The 20,571-nt window shown below is 39.2% G+C and overlaps 1 protein-coding gene across 6 annotated transcripts in view; it reads right to left on the bottom strand.

The window, feature by feature from the left end:
• Nucleotides 1–20,571, bottom strand: part of usp6nl (USP6 N-terminal like) — a 71,397-nt gene that overhangs the window by 16,234 nt on the left and 34,592 nt on the right. For 5 of the 6 annotated variants that reach the window (XM_067490547.1, XM_067490546.1, XM_067490550.1 and 2 more), the window contains 3 exons: nt 8,839–8,912; nt 2,840–2,919; nt 1,102–1,141 (listed from right to left, as the gene is read on the bottom strand). In XM_067490547.1, coding sequence (XP_067346648.1) covers nt 1,102–1,141; nt 2,840–2,919; nt 8,839–8,912 — 194 coding nt within the window. Of the gene's footprint in view, nt 1–1,101; nt 1,142–2,839; nt 2,920–8,838; nt 8,913–17,008; nt 17,186–20,571 lie in introns of those variants that run through there. The other variant, XM_067490545.1, reaches the window with a different exon arrangement.

Below are 20,571 nucleotides of genomic sequence, written 5' to 3'. Positions count from 1 at the left end.
TTCAAAAAAAAGAAAAAAGAAAAAAGGAATGACTCAAATGATAATGCTGTATGTTCACGCACAGCTGTGGAGAGCCTCTAATTAAAGCTCTTGCACATTCAGGGAGCTAAAGTGTCATTTACAGCCACACATGGTGCCAAGTTGTGTACTGTAACATTTATAAACTACACTTTGGTATCACAAAAAAACAATATGAGATGTACAAGTATGTCATACATGTAAAGACAGATTTTATATAATTATTCAAAGGCTTGAGTTCTATTTGAAGTTATAATTGTTCCTTGGAATAAAAGCTGATGCTAAAAGGCCTTGAATCTTACAGATTCCACTGCTTTCAACATAAGGGACAAAGGCAGGGACATTGGAAAGAAGCAGCAGCGACAGTGTTTTTTGGTTGGAGTTCACTCCTTTCGCTAACAACCCTCTTTATCCTTGTGACCTTAGGAGCTTTATTTATTCCAGCAACTCCATGCGTCTTTACGTAAAACGTCCTAGTAATAAAAAAAACTACCCACCAGCTAATTATAGGAAATAATCTGTGAAATCTGAGGCCTGTAAAATAAAGCGTTACTGTAACTTTTTCCAAAAATCTTTTTACTGTCCCCAAACGTACCTTCATGTAAACAGGGGCTGTCAACAGTGGTATGAAGGCTGAGCCACAGCAATCAGGTCATTTCAGTTATTTCTCATTTTAGTTTAAATTATAACTCTTAAATGTTACATGTTTAGTGAATCTCATTACGTCATCATTTCCGTATCAGACCAAGGATGATGACGTGACAGGAAGTGGTTGTTTTCAAAGAGAAAAATATATTGAATAAAAACAATAGTATGTCAGACGCAGTGACGTAGTGTGTCAGAGCATAGCGTAAATATCAAAGGTGTGAAACGGTGAATGACAATAACAATGATTCTGTTACTTGTGCGCAAATCTTAATCTAAGTCATTTATTTTCAATTCTGTTGCTACTAGTTTTTACTGACCTTTAGTTTTCCACTTAGGAAAATCCAAAAGGGTCTTTCAGTTTCTGATTTACACAGTTGCAAAGTTTGCACAGGTGGATGTTTATTTAAAATAGAGAAAAGAAGTCACGTCACTCACCTTCTCCTCCACCAAGTCGTAGGATGGAAGTTCATGCTTACTGAGGAGAGGGGAGGAAATGGAAGAAATTAAGACATAAACAGTTGATTTTCATTTTGTCCTTGCTGTCATAATGGGTGAATCATAATTTAGTCAACCCTGTCTCTACATGTAGAGCAAGTGTTTCAGGTAGGGAATATTTTTCATAGTCTGACAGTTTCAAATGTTTCTGCTTTAACACATTGTTCAAAGTTGAATTCCTTCAAGAAAACACTGACTGATGAAACAACGGTGATATCCGGGTCAGTGCTTATCGCACTCACTCAACTGTTATCAGAAAGTGGGAACATCAAACATGTCCGCAGTCATACAAACAGGAAATAACAGATTAGACATTCAATTTTGGCTCAGTTTATCTGCGTTTCAAAATATCTGCCGCAGTGGAGCGTTTTCCTTTGAGACAAATTCACTGAATATTCTGCTTTCATCCCCTGTATGTCTGCTCTGAATACTACCTGCCATCTATTGTAATAATCAGTAATGAGAGAACGTAACAATTTTAATGAGATCAGCTAAAAATCTTCCATTCCTTTCCCCCCCCACTATTTTCTCCTTAAGTCTGTGGCCTAACATCAAGCTCATAAGTAACAGCTGGGGTGTTAGTTTTTACATTTCACTTTTTGAAATTACCCTGGCATCTTATGTCATTTAGATTTATTGTAAAAAAAAAAAAAAGCAAAGCAAAGACACCGAAGTGATAAAAAATACTGGTAGATAAAAACCATAAGGAAGTAACTCTGCAGACTATAATGTTCCTTGAATTAATGCACAAACCATTTTCATGCGTTTTATGGTTTGAGATTTGATGGTTGTTACATTTGCATTGTAACTACAAAAAAGTAAAATTCTTTTAACTTCTTTGACAGCTTCTTGAAATTTGGTTCAAATTTGATTAATGAACCCTTTATAATTTTCTCCTATTTCTGAATTGAATTTAACATTTGAGCCAATTCTCATACGAGTTCTAGAAACTCGATAATTTTCCAGCACTCCATGCAGTTAATTAGTCCATGCAATTAATTAGTCCTGACAAGGTTTGGTGTTGGTGTGTCGTGAATAATGCATTATTTAACTCAACACCACCAGCTTTTACACAAACCAAATTTCGAGGGATCAACCTTACGTCTAAGAAAAACAAAAACAAACACAAATGTTCTTGAAGTACGTACGTGAAGTCTTGCGTATGTTCAACTCTCCTACAACTAGAACTTCTTAAATCTAAGTGTACTTTGTTATAGTGTTGCCAATCCGCCTGGCCAACAGCGTGCACCCTGACCTTCATATTCTTCTGGTTCTGCCCAGCCAGTGACCTTCACCTTAGGATACTTCTGCTCCTGTCTTAAACAATCATTCAACCCAGAGGTTGCGCCATCCTCTCTTCCCTCCCTCCGTCTTAACACAGCCTTTAGTCTGAATCGTACCTCTCTATCCTAACACTGATGCCCTGTGATTGTGGCTAACCAAGCAGTTTCCTGCCTGCATGTACCGGCCTATATATAACACGAGCACAGCCCTGTTTAAGAGCCTTGCAGCCTCCTTACTAGCCAGGCCAAAGCCACAAACACACTCTCCTCTTAGTAAAAAACTGCAATCACAGCCTCTGATTTTCCTTCAGTGTGGTACAACTGTTCAAAGTGCACTGTGGAGGTTATTAATTTAGTTATTGATAACAAACATGATCTTCTGCGTGTGTTCTTACTGGACGAAGCCAAAGCGGTCGATAACTTTGTACAGCTGGAATTCGTTGTCTCCGTAGGGCTCCTCGGTGGTTTCTTTTCCCTGAAATCAAAACGATCGAGTAAAACACCATTCATTGCAACTGTGGCTAAATAGCATGTTAAAGTGCTAAAGTTTGCTCCGAAGGGACTCATACGTGCTCCTACATCTGATTCATAGCCAGTCTTTGCTAGGCTGTCCAAATGGTCAGATTGGGGCTTATGTGTCTCACACATGTGTGTAAGTTGTGTCTGCATTTCACAGTCCAGTGAAAACAGACATACAACAGAAACAGGGTGGTTAGAGCAATGAGGTAGTTTCACATTTGTTTAACACATATGTTGAAGCCCCTGTTCCAGTCAAAGTGAGAAGAACATGTTGTAACAGAGCAGAGGACACTGTGCAGTTTGGCTGTCGCACAAATTGACCTCTGATGTGTAGCACAACATGGGATACTAGTAAACAAGAAAACCATATAGTAATGTGTTTGTTATAACAATATATTTTTTTCTTCAATCATGTCTAATTTACAGTGATGCTAACTGTTCATTTACTATAATAAAGCATAATACAATTAACCATTTGTGTGCTTTACTATGAAACGTTTAATTGCATACTTCCTGTTATACTGTACTTACACATTAACATTTTTAACAAATAACTGTCTACTTGCATATTTTGCATGACTTCTCTTACTTGTTGACCATTTTATCCTTATCTTTTGTTTTCTAACACGCTAGCGACCAAGTGATTTGTCCATTATTCTAAAAAAAAAATAACTTCTATCTACAGTGAACACAACCATTGGCTTCACACTGTCTGTTGTTGGTTGTGTCACAATAAACTGAACAGTAGCTTCTGACAGAGCTCCTACCTACAGGCCACCCACACACTTCAGGGGCACAGAATGCTGATTTGATTGGCTGCTAAATTACGAGGGGAGCCATGACTCCGGTGCCCTTGAAGAAGTGTGTTAGCCTGACTGTGTTTATTAGATACAGAGATAGCCTGTATGTGTGTTTGTGTGAGTGTGAAAGAGAGAGAGTGGAGTGATTAACAGGTGTGAAATGAACAGCCAGACGCCCACCTGCGTCACCGGCTGACTTCAGGCCCTCGAATAAACTGTTCTAGTTAATTCACCATCATCGACCACCGAAATAAAAAACCCACAAGTGGAATGAATGAGGATGGATTATGTGCAGAAACGCTTGGGGAGAATATCAAAAAATAATGGAAGAGAAGCAGGAAAAAGTGGTGAAGGAGTCAATCAATCCCTGCAGGAATTTGCAATGTTGCAATCGCAAAAAATAATTTATCAACCCTTGAGAATTCTGCACGGCTTTGTAATTTAAAACACCACGGAAACTTTGCAACATGCATGAATTTTTATTTTATTTTTTTGAGAAGCTGTTGTGAAATCTGCCATTTCAGGCTGCAATAGTCCCAAAATTGACCGTTCGGTGACCAGATCGGTCAAAGTAAAACTCACAACATAAAGTACAAACCTATTTTACTAATCTGCTAAAGGACGAGCTTTAGTTTGAAGCTAAGGTTGCAAGAGCGATGAGGCCGTTTTATTTTATTTGTGCTTCAGATGGATTATTTTTTTAACGTCAACCTTTCTACTATCACATCCTTAAAGGGCTGGCTCACCACAAATATGAATCCCATATCTCTGGTGGAATATAACCTAAGAAATAAAAGTGTTGATAGTGATGTCTGAGGACTACAAAGACTAAATGTGATACGGAGTCTGGAATCTCTTTCCTACTTAGGTTTTTCTGCACAAACTTCAGGTAACTCCAAATTGAATATCTGATTAATTAGTTTTACATGCTGCTTGGGGGATTGGGAGCAATATCTTTAGGTTTTCTAAAGTTTATCCTTTTTTTGTTTGAAGTTTGCCAAACAGGCACATCTCAAAGCACGCTAAATAACTATACACTGTTTTTATTATTTATATGTTTTATTTATTACACTGCACCTCTGCATCAAAGTTATGTATTTCAATAAAATGATAACTGACTCTCTCACTTAAAAGATAATCAAAACTTAATACAGCAGCAATTCTATGATGAACATTACAACAGTATGTGCATCGCTCTATGTGCTGTATTTTACCAATCCACTTATCACAATTATCAACAAGGTTCCTATTCAACTGAGAAAGTACCTGCTCTGCTGCAGGAGCTAAAAATGTTCCTCGAGACAGTGTTCAAAGAACCTTTGTGGTCTGTACAGTAGTTCCTGTGGTCTGGACACACGAAAAAGGAATAAATACAAAAAGGTTCCTCTAGTCCGAAAGCGCCTTTCGTTCCTCTAGTTGTACTTTTACGGGAGGAACCAGAATGTAAATTTCATTTCAGGACTGTAGTTCTACCCCATACAATGGTCCCAACTCAGGGGGAAGTCCCTTCACAAGCGCCAGGAACTGTCAGAGAACAGAAACGTTCTGTTGAAAAGAAGACTTAACTTCCTTTTAGTCCCCTTCCCCTCACAGAGCGGGTTCGCCTCAAGTTGCAGCCCACGTAACTCTCCAAAACAGATGCAATGTCAAGATACTATGCCAAACAATTCCTTTCTTGCTTTTCACGTTTGCGTGCATAAACAGTCTTATTACTCTTAGTGTGTTTACTGATACCAGTGTGATTTCAAGTACTATGCACTGGGATTAAACAACTACAAAGTAATTGCAAGAAAGCTGCAACACAAAATATCTTAAAAATATTCTTCATAGAATAGCATAGACAGTGGTTTCAAAGGTCAGTCTAAAAGCCAGATGTTGAGGTAAAATATTTCAAAATGCACCTCCTGCCTCTGTCCTCACCCCCCTCGCCTCACATTTAGCAGAAACTCACCAGTTAAATAGCTCATACAGAAAAGTTTTACCTCACACCATGTGTGAGGCCAGAGTCATGAACACTCCATCGTCACAGCTGACACATTTATCATTTCTCTCAGTGCCTAAAATCAATTTCAGAGGAAATTTAAAGCGGGGTTGTGACTGCTCAACGCTCACTATTTCAGGCCGACTCTGATTGTGTGTCAACACAACTTTGATCGACTGCACAATCCAGAAGTATGTGCTTTCTTTCAGTGCCACTGTTCTGCATTTTATACTCTTCATGGATGTAAATGATCACTGAGAACAGTAAATAAATTGTTCTCGATCTTGCTTGTGTTCCCTTTGTGGCCACTCCTCATACGCTGAAAGACAGTGAGCTGCATTATAATCCCGTTTACTTCATAAGAATTAGAAAACGTGCTGAGAAAATTGTGGAAAAACGTTTAAGTAACAATATACATTTTTCTTGAGTCTTGCTCTTAAAAGCTCCCAAAGCCCCATGAAATCCATTCTAAACTACTCTATGCATTAGTGACATTTTAGGCAAGAATTATGAGTACTGTTCTGGTTTATTGTAATATGTTTTCTCAGTCATCCCAAACAAAATGTACGTATAGATCTCTATACATTACAGCCAGCGTGTTGAATAAATTTCCATTTTGATCTGATGATCCACTGGATTAAAGATGAGCCACTGGTTTTACACTTTAACTTGTGTCTGCAGGTCCTGGGGAGTTGTACTGCATATATAAAACGTTGAGTAGAGTCTTTGGGCCTCCTATATGCTCAAGTGATGTCTCACTTGAGTACAACACTAAAAATGTGAGTTGCTACAAAGTAGTAAGTGTAACAGGCCTGCTGAAAATGTGTAGAATAAAAAAATAAACGTGAGGATTCATCTCCTGGTAACAATGAATCCAGCCCATAGTTCTGGACAAAACTACATTGCTTAGTTTTAAATTTTACCAAGCAGGGTGTTAAACTAAATATTGGTTCCAAATATCTGCAATCAGTGGCTGCAATCCAAAACTATCCCCATCCGTGCCGGTTGTAAAAACAGACAGCAATCAGACCTAAGTGGATATGTCAGCTGGAAATGAAACCCTTCATTTCTGCATATTCTGCAAGGACAGGATCTCATTTTTAATATACCACAAATGAACACTGGCTGATGTGAAATGACGAGCTGCGAGTGTGTGTTGCCAGCACGATAACCAGTCCAATAAACTCCTCCCATCTCAAACAGCAACACTGAAACTGATCATTCCACCTCCCACACACACACCTCCATCATTTCCTCTCCATGGTCTCTTCACTTTTAATGAAGCACCTTGATTATGCAGCCTGCTGGACTAATAACACAGATACACAAACTGAGCATGGTGGGCTGGTCTGACTGATCCAGCTGGGCTGTGAAATGGAGGCGTCACGCAGGAAACATCTCCATTCATACTGTACGCTACAACCACCCCCACACACAATGGAAGTCAACATATGATGTGATGTCAATATTTGAAAAAATTAAACATAAATGCCTAAAACGGAGATAATTGTAAATACTGTGTATGAACTGGGGGATAGTATCTATGATAGTAGTAAATCTGAGATTAAAGTAAATGAGCGGTTAGCATCACTGTAAATTAGACATGATTGAAGAAAATTATGTAAGTTTAAAAAGTACAAAAAAAACATTACTATAACAAACACATACTAAGATGAAATAAGAAAAGCATTAAATATGATTAAAAACGTAGACAGCAAAACATACAGTAACTGAATGATTTCTTTTTAAAGATTTTGCATATATTTACACCACATAAAATACCCATACATTCATCCATTAGCTTAACTGCTTGTCCCAGTGGGGGCTGTGGGGGTGCTAAAGCTGATGCGAGTTGTCTCTGGGTGAGTAGTGGGCATCCTGGACAAAACTCAGTAAGACATAAGCCTGTTTATGACATGAACTCCAGAGAATGTCAGGAGGATCAGGTCCTGACATCGAGTTTCCCTTTCAGACAAGTAGCCAACATCAAGAGATAGTCCGCGCGATATGCATCCTCACTTGTGAAGAAATACTCCGTGTAACTTCGAGCAGGGGGCGGAACATGATACTAGCTGAGTAAAATCCAAGTAATGTCAGGGCCATCAGACTTGGGCATTTGCGCTCACACATACACCCCCTCCAGAAAAAGTCTGGCTAATGTCTGAATTCCATTGCATGTCTGAAAGGGGCTATACACAGATGACAACTACAACTACGGGCAATTTAGAGTCACCAATTAACCTAACAGGCATTTGTTTGGACTGTGGGAGGAAACCCACACAAGCACAGGGAGAACATGCAAACTCCACACAGAAAGGCTGCAGCCAGCAGGTGAATTTGAACCAATGACCTTACAGCTGTGAGGCGACAGTGCTGCCATCTCCACCACTGTAGGTTTTGAGTGCAGTATTGTTATGCTTCCAGTAATTTGGAGAACTTGATAGAGACCGAGGTCAGAATAAAAGCAGCAGAAGCAAAGGTATCCTGATTTGTAGCCTTTGTGCCTTACATTTTGTACCATCTGGCTTATAGCCACATCTTTCAAACTCCCCCAAGTTCAGTTTGTGAGACAGACTTTCTTAATATTTATATACATGCAAATATTAGTACAGAATGTGGAAAGTACCACTTGATAAATTAACATCTATTTTAATAGCACAGTAAGTATATAACCCTGTTGTTTGGCTTAATGAAAAACAATCATCTTTTTACCTCCTTTCATAAAACCCAGTTATGCAGGAGAGAGACTTTTCTTTGTCTCTGCCCCTTTGTCACAAGTAATGTACAGACCACTGAACATGTGCAAGCGGGGGCTGTTAAATGCATAACAATTAAATTCAATGTAGATTTTTTGTGGCCTTAAATGAGCTTTACCTGAGAATACTGCATGTTTTTTTCCGGCGTGTGCATGTTAATCACAGCCTTGCTAAACAGATAAAGTCTATGGAGAGAGATTTCGCCACAGTGTTATGAAGTTTGGTGCCATCTCAGCAGGGCCCAGTGACTGGAATTTGACTGTGGATGACCACAAGGAAAAAAAACTACTGTTGTGAGGTGCAGCTTCACCGCTGGCTGGAGGGAACTCTCTGTTTACCTTGTCATATTTGGCGACTATATCAGCCCGCTCCTGGTCCAGTTTCACCGCAGCATCCTGCTCAGTATCAGACGCTGCAGAGAAACAGAAGAGAGAAAAGGAGGAGAAACAAATGAGTGTTAACAAGTTAAAACACTTCCAGCAATATGTCGCTGCAGTCAATGAACTGCAAGCAAACTGTGAGAAGACTCGGTGTTGGTAGTGGCGTTTCCAGGCTTTTACACAAAGTCAGGAGAGCTTTCATCAAGCTCAGTTTGTCCCTGTTATCCCTGAAAGCCGATGTCAACACTGTATGTGTGTAGTTGTGACGTTACAAGGGAGTTGTTGTGATCGTTAACAGCACAAATTCACCAGCAAAAATAACAGTTGAGTTAAACTTTAATTATGGTGATATTTTTGTATTACTCATCAAGTGTTTTTCATTCATCAAGTTTCTTTGTTTCTTTCTTTTTCTTAACAGTAAAAAGATCCTGTTCCCTAATTTACGTGTACAGAATGCTATGGTAAACAAGTATTTTTAGACAAAGCTACATTAAATTAGTCGTTTATCATGTTATGATAGCATTGATCCAAAATATCATTCATTACCAACTGCATGTCAGTTTTTAAGATAAGAACATAATGAATGTGGGGCCATTAGATTTACTTCAAAAACAAGAAAATGAAAACTTCCTGCAGCTGTCAGCACAAACTGAAACTAATGAGTCTTGCATTTGGGTCACGATCCCATGTTTAAATTACAGGTGAGCCTCTGAAAATCACACACACAAACATTTTAAAACTATTATCACTGTCTACGGCAGGCAAAAGAAATATTCATGTTCTGTAAACGAAGCTAAGGAATATTGTTTTCACAGCCTCCAGAAGTCCTGTAGGTTCAGTGAGGTGGTGGAACTCCCATTGCTCATCATGCTCAGCAGTGCCGCACACGCTAGATTATTCTGTCAAAGACTTGCTTTGTGTTACTCAAACTCTCCCTCAGTGTGTCAGGGTTGATGTCAAGAATGCGCAGATGCACACACAGACATACACGGCTGGAATTCTTCACCGCTTAACAGCCAGTTTATCAGCCTGACCTCAACCTCAGAATAATGGCTAAAGACACAAGCTCCTGTAAACTGACAGCTGCTGCGACAGAGACATCACTGAGGTACACATACACACACAAAACACGTTTTCTGTGTTTGCTGGGGCTACACGTTACAATTTGAGTGTAAATTTGTTGCACTGTTACCGACAACACACACACACAGTGAACAGAACTCTCTCACTCACTTTTCTGTAACTCTGTAAGTCAATGTTGCCCACAATAGTTTCCAGTCTGTTTAATATTGCACCAGATGCATACCACTGCATGCACACGCACACACAAACACACACTTACTTCCTAGTTCAGCCAGCCATGAGGCTCAGATTTGCCTCAACAAAGCTGCTACACACTTGATTAAGTGAGGTCATGTTGTGTTTATGGTGAATCTGGTGAGTGGCATGTAGTAACAGAGGCATATAATGAATCATACCTACAAGCAGGGAGAGAAGTAGCCAGCAGGCAGCCTGGTGTGTGACTATCAAATACCCTAGACAATTATTATTATTCCACGTTTAACAGGGACCGATGGAACTGTTACAACGACTTTTATTGGTCGGTATTATTTTCTGGGTTAATAGAATTCACGCAAGTAATTCAAACTGGGAAAGAAACAGGAGAAATCAGTAATTAATCAATAACTTTGTTGAAGAATCTGCATCACTAAAGCTCAAAATTACCTAAGTTGCTTCCCACATTAAAAAAAAACACTTGTGGTCTTATGAAATAGAGGGCCAATGGAAATATTAGCTTGCCCAAATACTTTATTTCAGCCTTGGCACACAGACTTTTCCAGTTCAATGATATATTAGAACCATCATTTTCAGTATGCTCACTTTCTACCCCCAAATGATGCAATAATATATTTAATAATAATATTATAATATAATATTATTACCAGCACGGCTAATGCCAAGACACTGCAAAAACAAGAATGATCCTTTTAGAGTATCTTGTCAGATAAGTTGCCAAAATTTGTGATGTGTGTGTAAAAGCCATAGTCTACAGCCATTCTAGCTGCTAAGTGAGGCTGCAAAAACTGTCTGAAGAATCTAAAACTAGTTCCACATCGTTCAAATCCCTGCAGTTACATAATCTTTACAGTTCTGTCTATGTGCCTTTTCTACAGGCCTTTACACGAAGTATTTGACAGTCATTCTCCAGCTTCCTCTCTGGATCTCCGGTGGGGACGATAGGAGGAGCAGCTCGACTGGAATTCCAAATCACTCTCAACAAGCATGCTCCTTATTGAGCCGGCTGGCATTTTTTATGACAGGATGGTGTGTGTCAGTGCAAGGCATGTCGCTGTGTGCTGCTAAGAGCCCCCCCCCCCCACCCCCACCCCCCCACCACCTCACACACAGCACAAGAAAATGTTGGCAGGGGGTCCTTAGACAACGAGGCAAACGGTCTGGGACAAATAAACAAATCCACTAAAGGCTGTTTTCTGCTGGGAATTCCACCCCAGGAGGCCCTGTGGTTCCCATAGAGAAAGAGAGGAATTGGGGAGGAATTGGGGAGGAAGTGTGATGCAGTGTTTTCTTTGCACTCAAACTTAGCCTAACTTCTGAAGGCTTCACAGCCATATTAGTATTCCACAATGGCTTGACTTTAGCTAAATGCAATTAGACCCTTCTCATGCTTCAAGGATCACACTGGCATCCGTGACAGAGATTGGAACTGTGTGTATGTTTTTATTTGTGGCCAAGTAGCTGCTGTTGGCCTTGTCCTGTAGGTTAATGGCCAGCTGTATGTAGAAGACACCTTTTGTCTTCAAAGTTTCCATAATTTGGAAAGCTTTGATACATCCTTATGTGTTCCTTGATCTCAGCTAATTCTTATTCTTTTATACCCGTTACATAGTGTGTATAGAACTTGTGGGATGTCACACAAAAACAACGTCATGTTTCTGCTGACTCAGTTGCGAGACTTTTTCAAGAGACTTTCTACTCTCATATTAAATCTTATATTTTATAGCAATGCTTGGCCCAGTGACAGGCTTCCACAAGCTGGCCAATCAAAACAGAGAGGACTCGGCTAAGGAGGGGCCTTATGAACCATTTCATACTGTATGGAGCTGGAGAAGAAATAACGTTTAAAAGCCCATTATAAGAAGAATAAGTGGTTTTTGGAATTGTGTGTAGCCCAGAAATATTTAAGTATAACCCCAAAATAGAAATGTAAACATGGAATTATGTTTCCCCTTAATCAAATAGTTGCTGATTTAAACGAAATAACAGACATTTTAACCATTTGAAATATCGTTTGGATGCCTCAAACAGTTGCGAGTACGGAGTGTGGAGACAACTTCACTCTATTTTAGTTTTTGGTCTCTTACCAACCTTTGAGAGAAATATCTGGCTCTACTGCAATAAATGCTCGTCAATGTTCACAAGCTACTCTAGAGATATTTCTACCTGTTGGTAGGTGATGGTGGCAGCAAGTTGGTTATTATTCTCTGTATGTTAACCATGATCAAACACTTTTAATATGAGAAAATTATAGCTGCATTTAGCGAAAAAGAAAATCCTCAAACCAATTTACCAAACCATCTTTATTATGACCTATTTTCTAGTATTTGCTGAATGCTGCCTGATACAAATACAGGTCACCTGACCTTTCACCTCCTACACTGCATGTTGTCAGATCACTCCCCAATGGCGATGCCGTGTCAGCTCCGGCATACTGTCCCTTGTCCTGCTGTGATTAAAATGTCCGTGTGAGTCACCAGGCTGGCCAGCTGGATATTGCCGTATCCCTCGCTCTGCTATTCAGTCCTGCTCCTCATGCTGCATTCAGGTCACGTGGGAAGTTAACGTCTGTGCTCAGGGCATTAGATGTGGCCATGCATGAGAACTCGTGTGAAAGCATCACGATTGATGAAGGTTTCAGAAAGTTAGCTGCAATTCTCCCAGCAGGGTTTTACCATTTGACAGGTGATGTGACTGTTGTTCTCAAGTACGAGGCTTGAGCTGCCTAAGGTTTTATTTTAATTCAACAGCCTTTAAGACCATTGTAAGCTCCATTTTCTTGTCTTACTTTTTAAGTAGAAAGTGAAAACGTGTCGTTGCACATACAAAGCTGTGGTAATGAAAAAAGTTGACAAAGCCATGATCAGTTCCATCTGTTGTACCTTTTTTCCTTTTAGTTTAAATTTTTTATTATTTTTGTTTTAGTGTTTCACTTTTCTGACATTTATTGGAATAATCATTATGCCATAACATTAGGACCACCCGCCTAATGTTGAATAGATCCCTATATCACCACCAAAACAGTCCTGACCCATTGAGGCATGGACTCCCGTGGGCTTCCGAAGGTACTCTGTGAAATCTGTCATCTGTCAGTAGCAGATTCTTGAAGTCATGTTAGAGGTGGGGCCTCCACGATTAGACTTCCTTTTCCACATTACACAGATGCTCGATCAGATTGACATCTGGAGAATTCAGAGGCCAACTCAACACGTCAAAATCACTATTTCTTAAACCACTCTAGAACCATCATTGCAGTTTGGCAGAGTGCTTTATCCTGCTGAAAGAGGCTACTGCCATCAGTGAATAACGTTACCATCAGGGATATACCTGCTTAGCAACGGTGTTTAGGTAGGTGGTATGTGTCAATACAACACCGACAATGAACATCAGGACCCAGCAGAGCATTCCAAAAAGCATGACACTGCCTCTGCCAGGTTGTTTTCTTCTCATAGTGCATCCTGGTGCCATCTGTTCCCCAGGTAAGTGATGCGATGTAAAGGAAAACATGACTCATCAGACCAGGCCACCTACTTCCATTAAATGGTGGTCCAGTTTTGATAGATGGACAACAAAAACAAACTAGAGCTGTGCATCTAGCAGTTGGATGTTATTTAAGTGCTGTTTAAGGCAAAATTTCAGGGCTTGCACACTGCTACAAACGTCAACAGCTCATCAGATGTCAAAGACAGGGGCTCAGCCAGCAGCACTACCAGATTAGTTCATCAATATTATAACACTGTATTCATGTTATTTTCTGCAATGAACCCAAATCAATTGTGCAGAACTCACGGTGGCATTATGGCACTCTGTTTACTAATCATATGAATTTGAATGAAACCAGGAAATTCAACAATGTATGCAGCTAAAAATCAAGTTGTTCTTTTGTAATGCATGAAAAAAATTATTACGAAAAAACTTGATCTACAAATGCACTAATGTTTAGCTGCAGAGATGATTGTTTACGAAGTAGCAGCTAAGCTCCTGACATGCCTCATTCTGGATTCTGTGGTGTCCTGCTTATTTCTGGCAAAAGGGCAATCATCAAACACTGGAGGGGATACATGTACATGATGGTAATTACTAAATATGAAAAAAAGTTTAAACCTGATTCTTACAGAATATATAAAAAATTCCTCCACATTTTTGTTTTCCCAAATGGCAAAATTATCAGTTGGGACTTTGGCAACCACTACAGTGCAGGCCATGTGACAGGAAGTATTGTGGGGTGTATTTATGCGTTTGCTCCTCATTATGAGTGCTGTTAAAGACTAGCACTGACAATAGACAACATGACAAGAATAATCACGGCTTGTCTTGTTTTACTCTGCTCTCCCAAAGCACTTCTTTGGGCTGCAGTAATGAGCTCTGTTCTTTATGTTAAGCAGTTGTTGCTTGTTAGGGCTCTGTGCCCCTCTCAACCATTTTTTGTGCTTCCATTCCCTTCTCATAAATGCACATAATAATAATAATAATAATAATAATAATAATAATAATAATAATAATAATAATAATAATAATAATAATAATAAAGGTTGATTGGAGAAGACCTTGTTTACCATCTATTGTTCTTGCGCTGTAGTGTCAAAATCTACATTTGTAAACACATCTACTGCTATAAAAACACTGTAACGAAATAGATAAAACTATGCAACTACATGTATCCTGCTTCTACTATAACTATTGTTCCATTCCACCAACAATTTACTACTCTACTTCTTCTAATAGTTGTTTTAGACAATATGACATATTTATTGAATATGTTTTATCAAATACTGTCTTTTCCATTTTGTTTCTTTGACATTTGTGTTTTTTATAGGTTATTATTTTGGTAAATGGTCAATGGCAACTTACATAGCGCTTTTATCCAAAGCGCTTTACATTGTTGCTTCTCATTCACCCACTCACACACACAGATGGCAGTGGCTGCTATGAAAGGTGCTAACCTGACCCACTGAGAGCAACTTGGGGTTCAGGGTCTTGCCCAAGGACTCTTCGACACGTACGGTAGACAGGACAGACCCAGGAATCAAACCACTGACCCTGTGGTCCGTGGATGCCTTACCAACTGAGCTACGGCTGCCCCATTTTGTCCTAGGAGCAATGCACCTCCCATGTCTGGGGTTTTGGAATGATAATAAAAGCTGATATAAAGTGGAATTAATATTTTTAAACTTGTGATGGACAAGGACACTGAAAGGACACGTTAGTTGTACTGGTATTCTGATTCATTGGACATCATTTCCTTTCAACACATCGGACATCCTCAAGCAATCCTCAGGCAATTGCAGAACTTCACAGTGAACTATTACATGTCATTGCCCTGCTTCCACAACAATCACCTTTCTCTCCCAGTCTGTATTTCCAACCTGAACCAGACCACACGAAGATGACAAGACCTCTAACCCACTCAGGGACCTCAGTCATACTGATCCCAAATGTGATTTACAGACAAATAGACATAAGGACAAACTTCCACATTGTCTTGACTGTATCCAAAGTATATTAAAACTGATGTTACAGTGTCTCTGTGATGCTCTCTACACACCTAAAAACCTCCACAATACCAAGGCTCCATCAGCTGTGATGTGTTTGCATGGTAACATAAACAGCAAGACGTTCAACTAAGAACGGAAAGATATTTTACTGTCCACCATAATCTATTATTTGCATATGACATTATCATTCTAATAGTAGGGCAGTTTAATTAGAGGCACAGTGTTAGCACATAATACTTTACTGAGAGTCGGCTGCTTAGTGGCTGACATCATTCGGTGTTTTATGTTCAGGGCTGCACTGGCTGCTGCTACACATCACAGTTCTTTCTTAACTGTTGCATATTTAATGCATTTTATATTTGCAGGCCAACTTGTGTAGACTTAATACACTAACTATGTAGATGAAATAAAATGTAATTGTCAAATGTATTATGCCAAAATTAAATCACTACCAACATTTGTAGTCCCATTTAGCCATTTTTTTAGTATCTCCCTGAAATGCATTTAAATAAATAAATAAATAAATGATCGATCTGTACTAGGTTACGTGCAAACTTTGAATTGGAGCAGGCTTTGACTGATGACATTTCACAAGTCTGCATGAAGACAGAGAGCAATGCAGATTGAGAAACCACTTGGGTGTTGCACTTACACCTGACATCACACATTGTGATTAGCTGAACATCAGGATGTATGTGATGATTGGCTGAATTCTTGAAAGTGTGTGATGTTTTCCGCAGTTGCCGTGTGATTTGAAAAACAAAAAACAAAAGTTATTTTAATCTCCCCTCCTAAAACATAAAAAATAAAGTCTGGAGGGTTTAGGCTTTCTGTTGGTGAACGATTAGTGAACCAAAACCCCATAGCAAGTGCTAAGCCAATTGTCACCAAGCTAAGGTGTGCAGCTTTTACAGGTCAAATGCTGTTGTTGCTGGAAATACGTTAAGTACCACTAACCTCTAAATTTGAACATACTTCAACATTGGGTCCAGCGTCCCATATTATGGCCATAGATAGAAACATGTCTCAGATTCACAGTGAGCTTCTGATTGCCAATATTTAATATCTTTAAATTTACAAGGGAGATCAAAGCATGAACATTCATCACAGTTTTGCAAAGTCAGTACTATTTTGCAATTAACACATTACAAATCCACGTACATCATACACAAGATACAAAAGTACTGTCTAAACCTAAATCATGTTGGTCGTCAATTTAGGATTGTTTCAGTTTGCTGTCATGCATTTGTATGCACATAAACTTATCACTTTTTTGTCAAACTGAAGCGGCAGAAATGTCCAACTCCCCAAGTGGACAGATTATTTCCATCTTTTACCTCTTTTCAAGCCATCCAGTGGATCCTCCAAGCGAGTCAAAGCCTTAGTCCGCATCGGTCACAGTTCAACCCGGTCCCACACACAAAGAGACAACCTGAACTACCTCATCTCATCACTGTGGCTTCCCCACAGCTACACACTGACAGACAGTGAGGGAATATGAGAGAGAGGCAGAGAGAAGTGAGATCACAGACACTGCTGTCACAATGCTGCTGTTTGTTACTGTAGGTACAATACAGAGAGAGTCAGAGTGACACAGAGACAGAAGTCTGATTTCAGGAGTGAGACAGTCCCACTCACAACATTCCCCACCCAAACACACCACAACAACAAGCTCTATTGAACACATCAGACAGAGGGAGACACAAAAGGACAGGGGGAGTAACTGTTTCCAGCCAACTGATGAGAGCTTCAGGGAAGCTTTTTGAAATGTCACAAAAATAAAACGTGACTTTTGAGACCATTTCTGAAAAATAATTTTTTTTCCAGAAGCAAAAACAGGAGTGGTATAAAGAGAGCCTTCATTAACATAATCACGCCGATGCAATGGGATTATTTATGTAGCAAATTTTGCAATTAAATTATTTCCAGATGTGCATAAACAGCTCTTTGTTGTACTTCTTTCAAGTTGGGAAAGAGAGACACTTGAGAGCGCACATGATGACAGTTTGATGATAAACCGCTTCCATTAAAACTTCATTATAAAATGGACGTGATGTACCATGAAGCGTTTTGTGATGTGGCGTAACAGAGATGTGAGAGAGAGAGAGCGAGAGAGAGAGAGAGAGAGAGATAGAGAGCGAGCGAGAGAGAGCGTAACAGGCAAAAGAAAAAGAAAGAAAACTGTTCTCCTGCCATCTGAGTTCTATCTTCTTACTGCATCAGTACAGGAAATAACTGCTTGTATGGGGAGAGTTGATAGATGAGATTCAAGTGCTGTTATCACTTCCAAAGCTCCAGGGTCACAGAGACAACAGAGAGGACATGGGTTTACCGCTTTCAAACGTCATCTCAATTTTCTCCACCTCTTCTCCACTTATCTACTTGAAGGCTTTTTGAAGACTGATGCACATGCTTTTAAATTCCAGTGACTCAAATACTGCACTTTTAAACTTCCTTGAAACTTGACCGGTTTCATGCCGTAAAACTAAAATCGCCACTGTAATCACATGCATGTCAGTAAGGAGAAGCCTACAAACAGGATTTGAGTCATCAGGTACTGAACTGAGACCAGAAAATACAAAACATACAATACATAATTTGCAAACAATGTTACGTGTTGTCGAGGGATTGAGAATTAGTGTGGACAGTAAAAGCAGATATACATTTTTTTGACCCAAGAACATTTGTGTTACTTTATGACTAGGTTACTTGCAGGTTACTTGAGTCAATGCTGAGCTCACAGAACTACCTGCTGCGTTGGGTTTAAAAATCCTTATTTGCAGTCACTAAACTTGGATCAAGGGGGAAAAAAAGGAAAAGAAAAAGAAAAGCCAACTAAAGATTGATCCCAGTCTTTTAACACGGAACCATTAAAACACTATGAAAGTAGTAATAACATTCAGGTTTAACAAACTACATTCATAAACCAAATTCCAGGAAGTAGAAGGCAGTTAGCCCGACTTGTGAGTGGAAAATAAACACACAAAGGACCCTGTCCAATGTTGTGATTTGACATGGATATTTTGAACTGGGGAACCAATCAACCACTAGAAAAAAGGTAAATGAACTAAGTTAAAGGTGCATCTGAAATAACATCAAGACTGTATGACAGCCATGAAACTTTATCACACTTCACCCTCTCTGTTCCCTGTCTTCAGTTCTGTATATGAGATGCAAACATGAGACACCACAGCATCAGTATTAGCACTTAAAAGCTCAGGTCTACTAATCTGGACCATGACGCCCTTTGCCCTGTTTTAATGAATTTGACATTTAATTTGCACTCAGTGAAAGCGGAGAAGTAGAAGAACAATATGTTCTCACATAGCAAATAATAAACAGTCTACAGTAAAGTGTGTATTGGTGCTGGTGGGTGACACAGCAGCCCGTAACAGAATTAGATGGATTCAAATTCAAAGAGGCTAAATGTGGGTACAGATCAGAGACAGAGCTAAATACAGGTATATTATTCCCAAGAGAAATAATAATCAGATCAACACATCCATCTCTTTTTAGATCAAACTTTAAATGGTAAGTGCCATTTTATTTACAGCTAATGGATTATGGGTTATGTGTCTTGTATGATACTGTATGCATATTATTACTAAATGCAGATGGATGAAGCGTCATTGGAAAGTGAAAAAAAGTCACTGTTCCTCAGTGGTTACCAGTCCAACTTCCTCTAGGGTGAGGTCTAGACTCTAAAGTCATTTCCTTCTTTCTATGGCAGGCAAACTTTCAAAGCCAGACTGACTTCTGTACTGCATGGAGTCAGAATATTAACACCCTTTCAACTTGACAAGCAAACAATAACAACATTGACAAAACCAAGAAAAGCTTTGGCTAATATAAAGTTTATGTGTCACATCGGACCGATTTAATTAGAGGTCATCTTCTCACTGGAAGCAAGTAACAAATGGTGGAAACGATGCTGTTGTGGTCTGACATCTTCACACTGCTTTAATTTCAGAGAGAATTTTCTAGACATCAAAGCCAAGAAGTAAAATGATTATTGTTGTAGAAAGAATGGATTCCAACTGTAGGCCATTTTTTATAGGTTACCTATGTTTCAAAGTGCAATGAGTAACAGATTTGTTCTTTGTGATTACCACTACTGTACGAAGCTTTGAAATCCACCACCAACAAAATGAAACTACAACATGAAAATCAGCGTAAAGAACAAGTTTGATCAGATGCAGCCTAACACACACCAACAACGGTGACAAAGAGGTTATCGCTACTAACCGGAGCCAACTTCAAGACCTTTACCGGTTTGTTATTAACAAGGCAGGACAAGTCGGGGCAGGTGGTACACACCAAACAACTGTGCATATTAGTAGAACTGAGGACTGAAAGAGAGAAGGGAGGACAAGTAGTACATTTGTAGTAGTACAAGTGGTGTTGGATTAGTTTTTTCATGCATTGTCTGTTTTGTTTGCTGTGCACTTTTATTGTTTGAAGTTTTTTGTTTGCGTTTACCCCAGAAAGACCACATAATGACTCCGTCGATTTAAAATTTTGTCAAGATGTTTCATAACTTTAAACTAATATCATTCATTAGTTTTGTTGAATGTTAGAATTTTATGGAGTGAAACTAAAAAAAAAAAAAAAAAAAAAAAAAAAAAAAGTGGGGGGTGGGGGGCACTATTTTCAGGAAATTGCTTCTGTACAAAGCAATTTGGGAGGTTTGTCCATTAAATATAAAATGCATTATGAAAAAAACAGGCGGTCAAATCCTGGACTTGTTAGGACTGGCTTGTTGATGAATTAACAAAGAGGTCCAGACAATGGAACTATTTAAATAAGAATTCATTAAGAAGAACTCAAGTAAGAAAAGTATGTTGTGTCCAGTAAGTCTGTGGTGAAATGAGGGTGATGGATGCGGCCGTCGAAATAAACT

This window comes from Channa argus, chromosome 21 (genome assembly GCF_033026475.1).
Source record: "Channa argus isolate prfri chromosome 21, Channa argus male v1.0, whole genome shotgun sequence".
Lineage (NCBI taxonomy): Eukaryota > Metazoa > Chordata > Actinopteri > Anabantiformes > Channidae > Channa > Channa argus.
The sequence above is the reverse complement of the archived record's forward strand: the minus strand, read 5'-3'. Positions and strand labels throughout refer to the sequence as shown.